This window comes from Bufo gargarizans, chromosome 9 (assembly GCF_014858855.1).
Source record: "Bufo gargarizans isolate SCDJY-AF-19 chromosome 9, ASM1485885v1, whole genome shotgun sequence".
NCBI classification, from domain to species: Eukaryota; Metazoa; Chordata; class Amphibia; order Anura; family Bufonidae; genus Bufo; species Bufo gargarizans.
The window spans coordinates 119,327,849-119,338,738 of NC_058088.1; the positions used below are offsets into that span (position 1 = coordinate 119,327,849).

Genomic DNA, 10,890 nt, shown 5'->3' on the forward strand with positions numbered 1-10,890 from the left:
TCACTGTGTCTACATCATAAATGCCATTTTCTGAAGTGAGAAAACCCCTTTAAAGGGATTCTGTCACCAGGATTAACGATATGGAGATATTTGTGCCCATTAGTCTTAATGCAGTGTTTCAAATCATCCCTCTGTTTATGACCTGTGTGCCTTATATTCTTATAAAAAGCGATCTTATTGATATGTCAATCACCTCTGTCAGGAGCCCAAGGGGTTGTCCCACAATCTCCTGGAGCCCGGCCGCGCCCATCGATCCGGAGCCCAGCACCGCCTACTACTTTATATTCACTGCACTATCCTGACCTCATGTTATATCTGCGCCGTACTCTCGCGCAGGCGCAGTGGACAAGTGGAAGCCGATGCCAGTAGTCCGCATGGGTGCAGACTACAGTGTCCACTGCGCCTGCGCGAGACTACGGCGCAGAGATAACATGAGGTCAGGATAGTGCAGTGAATATAAAGTGCTGGGCTCCGGATCGATGGGCGCGGCCGGGCTCCAGGAGATTGTGGGACAACCTCTTGGGCTCCTGACAGAGGTGATTTACATATCAATAAGATTGCTTTTTATAAGAATATAAGGCACACAGGTCATAAACAGAGGGATGATTGGAAACCCTGCATTAAGACTAATGGGCACATATAAATATCTCCATATCGTTAATCCTGGTGACAGAATCTCTTTAAGTTATGATCCCTTAATAAATCAGCTTAACCCCTTTAAGACTAGGTGATTTTCAGTTTTTCGTAATCTCAGCCATAACTTTTTTATTTTTCCATTCACATCGCCTTATGTGGGCAAATTTTTTTGCGCGACAAGTTCTACTTTCTAATGGCACCATTTACAGTTGCATACAATGTAGTGGGAAGCGGGGGAAAAAAAATCCAACTGGGGTCGAGAAAAAAAAAAAATTCCGCAACAGTTTCAGTACGATTGCAATAACACATATGTATCGTTTTTCCTGAATTTTAATACTGAGAGAAAAAAAAACTCATTTTTTTTCTTTGCATCGCCATATACTGAACCCCATAACTTATTTTTGCGTGTATGGAGCGATCTGTACTTTTTATTGATAACATTTTGAGGGGTGTACAGCCTGCCAGATCTGTGCTACCACTAGTGCAGCCGGAAGTCTGGTCCAGCCGCAGCACGGCAAACATGCTGAGAGGCGGTCGGAATAAACCGGTCATTTGTCACATGTCAGCAGGGCCGTCTTTACCAAGGGGCAAAAGGGGCAGCTGCCCCGGGCCCAGTTGCTCCTAGGGGGCCCAAGGCAGCTGCCTATTGAGCCCTGCTAGCCACTGCCCCGGGTGTCAGGCTGTCAGCTACACAGGGGGTGCTGCCATGCCATGCCTGCCGGCACTGAGTCCATGCATCGTACTGCAGAGCTGTGAATGTGATCTAGGACCTTAGATGACATCATCACCATGTGACCAGTAACCTAGCAATATTACTGGTCACATGGCTATGAGGTCATCACAGGTCCTAACGGAGTGTTGGAGAAGTTAACTGTGGAGCTTTTTTGTGTGAAGATTACATCAGAAAAAGGTGACAGGGGCTGTTATGTTAATATACTGTAAACTACTGTATAGTGGGGGGCTGTATACTGTGTGGGGGCCTGTATACTGTGGAGGGATGTATACTGTGTGGGACTGTATACTGTGGGGGGCCTGTATACTGTGGGGGGGATGTATACTGTGTGGTGGGCTGAATACTGTGTGGTGGGCTGTATACTGTGTGGGGGCCTGTATACTGCGGGGGGCCTGTTAACTGTGTGGGGCTGTATACTGTGTGGGGCCTGTATACTGTGGGGGGTCTGTATACTGTGGGGGGTCTGTATACTGTGGGGGACTGTATACTGTGTGGGGGGCTGTATACTGTGTGGGGGGCTGTATACTGTGTGGGGGGCTGTATACTGTGTGGGACTGTATACTGTGGGGGGCCTGTATACTGGGGGGGGCTGTATACTGGGGGGGCTGTATAGTGTGGGGGCCTGTATAGTGTGGGGGGCTCTGTATAGTGTGGGGGGCTCTGTATACTGTGTGGGGGCCTGTATACTGTGGGAGGACTGTATACTGTGTGGGACTGTATACTGTGGGGGGGGGGGGCCTGTATACTGTGTGAGGGGCCTGTATACTGTGGGAGGGTTGTATACTGTATGGGACTGTATACTGTGGGGGGCCTGTATACTGTGGGTGGTGTATAGTGTGGAGTGCTATACTGCTGTACTGTATAGTGTGGGGGCTGTATCGTGTATAGTTTGGGGTGCTGTATACTGTGGGCTGCTATACTGCTCTACTATATACTGTGGGGTACTGTATAGTGTGGGGTGCTATTCTGCATACTGTGTGGTGCTGTATACTATAGGGTGCTATACTGAATACTGTGGGGTGCTGGGGTGCACTGTAACACTAGGGTGAGCCGAGCCCCGGTCTCCTTCCTGCAGAGCGGTGCCCACTTCCAGCCTGAGCCCAGCTGCCCAGAGCACTGATCCTGAGCCGCTGGAGTCTTCAGAACTGGAAGTATTTACAGTCATTCACTGAACTCTACCAGGTGTGTGGATTTTGTGTGTGTGTGTTGTGGTGGAGGGCGTGATTGCCTGCTATGGTGTGGGAAGGCGGGATCCAGGGGGCCCAAGTAAATTTTTGCCCAGGGTCCAATCAATATTAAAGACGGCCCTGCATGTCAGTCTTCCGTGCCTTCGCACCGCAAAAATATATAACATGTTCTATTTTTTTTTTTACGGTGCAGAGAGATCACAGACCCATTCAAGTTGAATGGGTCTCGATCTGCCGAATGGATGTTACCCGTGCCTTGGGGGACCGCAAATTGTGGTCCCCAATGCACAGAACGACTTATTCCTGAAAACAAGGGGCGGACACTATAGCAAATAGCTGCAGCATGCTGTATTTTTTTTATTTTTGTTGAAGAGCAGCATTTCCCATAGATCTTTAGCATATGTCTGGAGCTGGCATTTACAAAAAAAAAGTTATTTAAAAGCACCCTATAACTGATAAGGCTCACTACATTGTATAATAGTGTGCAATCCTTACAAGTACAACTCCACAGACATGCCTAAAAACACACAAAAACAGGCACTTTCACTGAGCTGCATTGATTCCTTTAATCACCCCTTTGTCCAGTAGCCGTAAGACAGACTTTAGCGCTTAGACCTTGAGATTCCTGGGCATGCACATGAGGCTAGAACCCCCACAGAGTACAGCTTGAGGTCACAGGGCAGCCATAAATCATAGTGAAGGGTTGTGGGGTCTTCTTCCATGTGTACGATGGTTGTGCTGGAGTTTGCAGAGATATTCTTGGAAGCCCCTTCCCTGCACAGTGGGAGAGGAGGACGGCTGGGTTTTCCCATTGTGCTTCACAGTGAACTGGCAACTGGGAAAGGACGTTTGATTCCAAATAAGACTACAGGTATTTTGGGCAGTAAAAAGTTGGAATTCTGAGGATTACATGCACCATGGGGGTATCTAAAGAGGTCTTCAGGACAGATCTTCTGCACTATACTGACTGTGCAGCAGCTGCACCTGCCAACCCACCCCCATACAGCTGTCAGACTGCACCCCCACAGGTGCTGAAAGCTTGGGCAGCCCAAGTATAGGGGACGTGCCGTCATCTAAACTTGTCCTGGTCATCATAACGCCCCCAGACTAATGTTCTTTCCACACGGGCAGATGAATGAGCACCAGTCACCATTATAGGGAAATGATAGGACCTCAGTTTCACCAGACAATTATCATTCAATCAAACCCCTCCTTTTAATGTACATTGTTTGACGCATCCCATTTATGCCCATATAAACACATGATTAACGACAGGAGTATTTGTTGGCTGGTTAATTGCTGGGTATATTTATACATAGTATAGATGGGGCAATGTAGAACTGCAGTCTGACACTCAGAAAATACACAGGATTTAACTCATTGTACATGACAACTTTCTGCAGCAGCAAAAAAAAAAAATTGGTTTATTAAAAAAATAATTTATAAAATATATATACACAATAAAACATATTTTACATAACAGCCATATGCATTACAGGTTTATTTGAAGCCCGTGACTTTAGGGGCATTGCTGAAGCATCCACATCTCCATAGCCTGTGCCAACTGCTTGCATCATCTCCATTCCATGGTGCTCTGCATTATTCTGCGTGGGATGTCTCTTTGGGGCAGATCAGGCCAGCTCCGCTAGACTGCCCCATATTTGTCCAGTCATAGACTCGGAGCTCAGTACCCGTTTCAGCTCCACTCAGACCAGGTACAGTTTCATGGTTAGACAGTCAGGTAATTAGGGCATTAAGTGCTGAACATTGACTTCACTTGCAGACGTATCTCTCCACGGTCCGCTCACATTTCTTACACATGACATAACAGCACCAGTAGTATTTGCACTGGCAGCGCTCCACAATGGTTTCCGTATAAACATTGTACCCACGGCCACAACACATCAGGTTACAGCTGTCACTGCCCAATGAGGTTTTGTTGCAAAGTCTGGGGAAAAAAAAAAATAAGTCAGAAGTAATATAAAAAGAAACATTTTCTGGTAGTACTACTATGTCTACAAAAAAAACAAGGCATATAATAGGAGAGCAAAGCACAGTTACTGTAAAAGATGTGGCTTACATAGAAGCAGCAGGTAGATTGTGACCTTAGGTAGGCATTTTGATGTGGAATGGCATATGAAGTCTGAAAGTGCCTTAGGGTATAAGATTTTGCAGCGACTCTACTGTGGAATTGTCCCTGCAGATGTTCATGGATTTGCTGTAGGATTCACCCACTGATTTCTTGCAAATTTTTTATTTTGAATAGCATATCAAAAACTGCTATAATGATATGAATCAATGGGTTTGCTTCATTTTCATCATATTATCTTAGTAAGCGTACGGTTGTTTCCAAACAAAACATTAGTACATAACCACTGATTTCTTAAAGGGAGTCTGTCAGATGGATTAAGGGCTGTTATCTGCTGTACTACATGATTAGGAGTCCAGATTGGTACTGGCAAAGCGCAGCAGAATTACCTGGGCTTACACTCAGGAGGTCCTCTCCATTATGTGCAGGGGTAAACTGGGAACTTAAAGTTAAGATATGGAGCATGAGTCCCAGGAGGTGCGAGGCGAGCCACAGATCAGACTGCCTGGACTTCTCGTAAGACAGGCCATCCTGCTACCATGACTAAGGCCGTGAACAAGCTCCGAGTGCAGACCGAAACATTGGCTAAAATATAACCACATCTGGATGGATTAATATAGGAAGCTTGCAACAGAAGATAAGTGCCGTGGTTCTTTCCATATTTTATGGACTTCTTGTAATTACTCCTATTGTGCCCCAGTTGTATGCTCCAAGTGGCCAAGAAAAGAAAAAATTCCAGAGCACCGCTTCACTTCATGGTCGCAGGCCTTAATATTCATGTGAATTCAGGAGGACACCTGCAGTCAATGGTCAGATATATAAGATCAGGTGTTCCCAGTGTTAATTACTTTTAGCATGTCAGATCATTACATACCTGGCCAATGGCAGTAAAGAACACTTGAGCATTGGTCCACCAGGAAATTTCCTTGTAGGGTGTATGGCCAGTCCACCCATGATTATGTTTGTTCAGCTCAACAGTCCAGGCAATGTAATCATGCAGGGCTTTGGCGGTGCACAGCAGGTAAGGGAAAGGTGGCAGTATGACTAAAAAGTACTCATGTTGTACTGCAGACAGTAGTCCTTAATCTAGCCAACTGATTGCCTTTAAAATCTTATCCATTCTGCTGGTACTGTAACACTAAAATTGCCTCTGGCAAACCCGCAGTGTATCCGTGCCATGTGGATGTAGCCTAGGAGTGCTTCAAAAACTAGGTCATGTATGCGGCTCCTTTGTTAGTGTCCACTTATGTCAAATATAGCTTTAAATGCCAATAAAGCTATAACCCATGTCCCGAGCACTTTTTTTTAGCTTGACACAAAAAACTAAATATTAATTTGTAGGTGACTTGTTTTGTTCTGAAAAACTCACCGGTCTTGTGTTCCATATGAGCCCAGCTTAGGATTTCTGGTGCAGTAGTCAGGGGAGCTATTCAAGTAAATTAACTCAGACTCTCTAACCGGCCTGATGTCCAACTCCTTATGAACCAACATCTTGCGGATTCCCATTTGTCTATGAATGACTTTAGTTGCAGCCAAGTACTTGGACTTCAGTTCATCAGCTACATGTGGCAGATTCTGAAGACCCTTCCAGCAAGTCTTCACTGAACAAGACCCAGACACTCCATGGCACTTGCACTTTGTCTCCACTGAATCCATTAGCACCTAGATGAGAATTAATACCCAGTGAGTGTACTGTACCCACAAAGAACAAACATCAATGGCAGCTAAAAGACTACAAAGACAAGTGTGACGATCAACAAGATGGGCTACACAAGATAAACCTGCTGCTCTAAATGTGCCAAGTGAGGTTGTCACAGCCCAACCTTGTGCTACCCCTTCCGAATTCTTGCAGTGATTTTAAATCCAGTTGCAAAGTTTTGGGCAAATAGCCAGTTTCAAGCATTCAGCTGAAATGTTAGAACTGGATTTAGAATATCACTGCATGAACTTGGAAGCACCGCCTCCATCGTGGATTATCACAGAAACATGGAATTTGTGGAAGAAAATCTTCTCCACAATCATAGCTAACTACATTTTCCACAACTAAATCTACAGTAAATTCTCTTTATTTCTAAGCCATCACCCCAACAGCTTACCTGTCTACCAACAGCATTATTATGCAAGTTCATCAGCTTGGTAGCTTGTGTTCCAAACTTGCTAGATTTCATTGGGGCATCAACAAAGGCAGATCCCATTTGAAGTCCATAACGCAGGTTGTCACCACATCCTCCCCAACGAAATCCTGGTCCAGGAACCTCAGCTGGGATGGCACCACAAGAACATGTGGGCAATTCCCCCGAAGCACAGGCCCTGGCAATGGAGTGACTAATAGCTGCAGAGGCCAAGGCATACACAAAGGCAGACTCTCTGGTTCCTGAAATATAACAAAATAAGACATAAGGAAATGATGCAATACATTTTCCTCCATCATACTAAAGGGGGTGTTCCACCTGGGACATTTATGGGCATATTACTTATGGGCCATAAGAGTTATATAGGAGCAAGTCCCAAAGGAGGGTTCCACACCCATCGCCAAAGGGGTCCTGAAGTGACCAGAGACTTAGCCTGCATGCACAGCCACCCTCCATTCACCTCTGGGACTTCCAAAAATAGACAAGTGTAGGCTTGGCTATCTTCAGGAGTCCCACAATAGTGAAACAAGGGGTAGCCGCACGTGCGCAGCCTACTCTCCATTCACTGCTATGGGCCCCCTACAGTAGTATCTCCTATGGATGGGGCCAATCTATTACACTTATCAATTTACCTTTGAGTAAGTCAGGGGTGAAGTGTGGAGCAAGTTCAATTGATGAGCAGTTCCATCGCATGTCAGACAATGCCAGCTGGCAGGTTAGTTTGGTCTGTTTGGCTGCATTAACCACACTCGGCATAAGCTCCAGGTTTCTCTTGCAGAGTTGTGTTTGGTCAGGAACCAATCCTTGAAGTAGTCTGCAGTGCTCGCTCTCATTCCAGGCTACTGAACTGCCATTTACTGTGAGACCGCTGGAAGAAAAACCATCAAAAGGATGAGATTCAGAGGTAAAAGAATTCAAGGGGCTGGAAAAAAAACTATTGTTCTAGAAGTAGAACACCAACTTGGATATACAATTATTAAAGGGGGTTTTCAGTTTAATACTGATGACCTTTCCTCAGGATAGGTCATTGATTTTTGATTGAATGGGACTGAGTGGCACATAGGCCATGTGACCAATGAGTGTGATGTCACCGGCCCTAGGAAAAGGCTGCTGCGTTGCGGAGAGCTACGGCCTCTTCAAACAGATAAATGGCGGGGTGTCAGATTCAGACCTTCACAATCCAGTACTGATGACCATCCTATGGATAGGTCCTCAATATTAACACCTGAAAAACCCCTTTAAAATCTTTAGTAGCCAAACAATAGGACTTTGTATGCAAGACCTCATGTACACAACTGTGTCCATTTTGAGGTTCGCAAATCTTGGATCTGCAAGATACAGATGCAGTCTGTATGCCACCCACATTTTGTCTGTGGAACTATTTTTAATGGGTCCATTTTTTTTGCAGATATAGGCCTCTTTCACATGGGCGAGTTTTCCACACGGGTGCAATACACAAGGTTAACGCATTGCACCCGCACTGAATACGGACCTATTCACTTCTATGGGGCCTGCATGGTGTGAAAAACCCACAATATAGAGCATGCTGCGATTTTATTTATTTTTTCCATGCAGCATGCTCTATATTGTGGGATTTTCACACAATGCAGGCCCCATAGGAGTGAATGGGGCTGCGTGAAAATTGCAAGCAAGTGTGGATGCAGTGCGATTTTCATGCATAGTTGCTAGGTGACAATCAGGATGGGGGACCCAATCTTTGCTATTTTCACTTATAACCAAGTTATAAGGGAAAATAATATTCTTAATACAGAATGCTAAGTAAATTAAGGATGGAGGGGGATTATAAATAATTAAACTCCCCTTATCCACGCAGCCTGGCTTCTCTTCGATGACCTGGGAGGAAAAAGACCTTTGGTGACATCACTGCGCTCATCACATGGTCATTTGATGAGCGCAGTGACATCGCCAAGGGTCCTTTTCCTCCCAGGCCATCAATGAAGACAGACAAGCCAGCTGGTTTTGGCTTACAAATACAGCTAAAAAAAATACTGGACCAAATACTGACTGTGACTAAGTGCTCATTTACACAGCCGTAGGTGGGCCGCAGTCTGCGGCCCCCAATGCATGGGCAACCTCTGTACCGCCGCTGGGATGAATCCAGACCTACTCAACTTGAATGGGTCTGCATTCATCCGGTCCGCAAAGAGAGCAAGTTCTATCTTTTTGTGGAACGGAAGTACGGAACAGAACCCCACAAAAGCACTCCGTAGTGTTCTGCATCTCCAGACCCAATGAAGTGAATGGACCCCCATACGTGATGCGGAATGCACATGGAACGGTGCCCATGAATTGCGCAGCTGCAAACGCAGGCTGCAATACGGCAATGGTTGTGTGAACGAGTCCAGAGGCCAAAATATAACTTTATAAGGCCACTTTTACGTGGTCTTTTGGGCAGTACTGCCATTGGGTCAGGACATAGAAGAGATGCAAATCTCTCCAGTATAGTTTCTCTATATAGGCGTCACTCCTGATTTTTAAAACTAGAAATGCAAGATACTGCAGTGTGAAGGCAACTATAATCATCTCTTCATATAGAACCAACATATTCCACAGCGAGAGAGTATAAGAAAGAAGGGGTACCCGACTGTAGCACCGCTGATTAGAACACGTGCCAGAGAAGACTGGGTACAAGAGATCTGGCGCACTAGGTGGAGAATCCCCAGTTTGCCACCTGACACATAATATGCAAGAGAAAAGTGGCACATTATCTCTGAGACCTACTCCTGGACAGAGTAGATTTCAGTTCTGGCACATGGGTGGCCACAGATTTGCACCACGTCTCATGCCAGCACAGGACAAATTAAGATTGGCATACATAAGGCTAGTCTAACTATATCTCATCCCAAATCCTCTTTTCCTTCCAGTAAACCTGGTATCACTGTTCAGACTGCATCTAAGCCTCTCGTCTGCAGGATACATCAGGAGGATCTCCCAATGCAGACCTCTGACATATGCTACTATATAGCTACAAGCTGCCCTTCGGGTCTCATTGTAAAACATACTGCATGGTTTTTCTGCTGAAGTCTGGAGAGAACTATGCGGACACATTACACCCAGAAGTGCAGCTAGGATCAGAGGGAGCAAAGAGTCAGTTTGCTGAGCCACAACCTTGACAAGAGATGGGGTGGTTTGTTGGCAGCACCCAGACATGCCCCACCAGCCCACTTGCTACTCCCCCAACTGAGGCCAAGAGTGGGAACGGAGCACTATGATCAGTGGGACCTATACACCAGCAGCTTTTTCTAGCATATAGGACAGGGAGCAGTGTGCACAGAGCCTGATAATGAGAGGCCACCTCCAAACCTGGAACCCAGGCAGATGACAGGCTGCATTCCTACTTCCTAACATTTGGGGTGGGAAGTGACAACCTTGCAGTGCATAGTCTGTCATGTTAGAGGGGGTTTCTAGTCAGCCTGTTCCCATGCTATAGTCTGACACCTCACTGCACATTAGGCAGGACCCCTCCTCATACTTCCAAACAAGCCGAGTACAGAGCAGGAACACATGGGCTCCAGCAGCCTATAGACCGGAGTAAGTGACAGGATTGCAGAGATGCAATGTATTATAAAAGGAAGAGGTGCAGAAGGGACCAGTGCTGGACCTGACACCACGATGGAGGGAATAATCTATCCTCCAGTAAAGGTAATACAGAGGTGACTTATACTTACAGCCAGTGGATGGCACCACAGGGTCCGATACTGCAAAAAAGTAAGAAGATCCATAGCTGAAATAAAGCCATTGTGGGAATCCGCGTGATGAATGAGGTGAGGGGCGTCCTCCTCCGGTGGTCAGGTGTAGTGCCTGCGCTGCGGATCCGCTGTCACTTCCACTCCACGGATCTCCTCTTACTGCCAGAGAACTACTCCCTCCTGCATTTAAAGCCCCTCTGACGTCACCAGCCCCTCCCACCGGCCGGATCTGCATACTACAAGTGTGAGCCCCGCCCCTTACCTGAATACAATGCTCGGGCTCCGTGTAGTCTGTAGGCGTGCAGCTCACGTGGTGCCGGGCTGGTGCTGTCGCCATGGAGATAGATTCAGGTCCAGTTCCACTGATTGCATGGGGTCACTACTGGGGTTATCAGAGAGTGGA

General features: G+C 46.2%; 1 protein-coding gene across 1 annotated transcript; it reads right to left on the reverse strand.

Annotated features, from left to right (window-relative positions):
- Window positions 1–3,853: 3,853 nt before the first annotated feature.
- LOC122946742 (protein Wnt-11b) lies at window positions 3,854–10,622 on the reverse strand. The gene is made up of 5 exons (XM_044306531.1): window positions 10,467–10,622; window positions 7,410–7,645; window positions 6,742–7,019; window positions 6,015–6,307; window positions 3,854–4,504 (listed from the first exon to the last, which is right to left on the reverse strand). Exons 1-5 carry the CDS (start codon window positions 10,535–10,537, stop codon window positions 4,330–4,332), a joined length of 1,053 nt encoding a protein of 350 aa, XP_044162466.1. The 5' UTR covers window positions 10,538–10,622; the 3' UTR covers window positions 3,854–4,329.
- Between the last annotated feature and the right edge of the window lie 268 nt (window positions 10,623–10,890).

What these genes read in the sequence shown, in the direction of transcription:
- LOC122946742 (XM_044306531.1), bottom strand. Translation starts at nt 10,537, where the DNA reads ATGGCTTTATTTCAGCTATGGATCTTCTTACTTTTTTGCAGTATCGGA. An exon ending in ATAATGCTGTTGGTAGACAG is followed by an intron (nt 6,308 to 6,741) that starts GTAAGCTGTTGG and finishes ATTCTCATCTAG; the next exon opens with GTGCTAATGGATTCAGTGGA. An exon ending in TCATATGGAACACAAGACCG is followed by an intron (nt 4,505 to 6,014) that starts GTGAGTTTTTCA and finishes TTTTTTCCCCAG; the next exon opens with ACTTTGCAACAAAACCTCAT.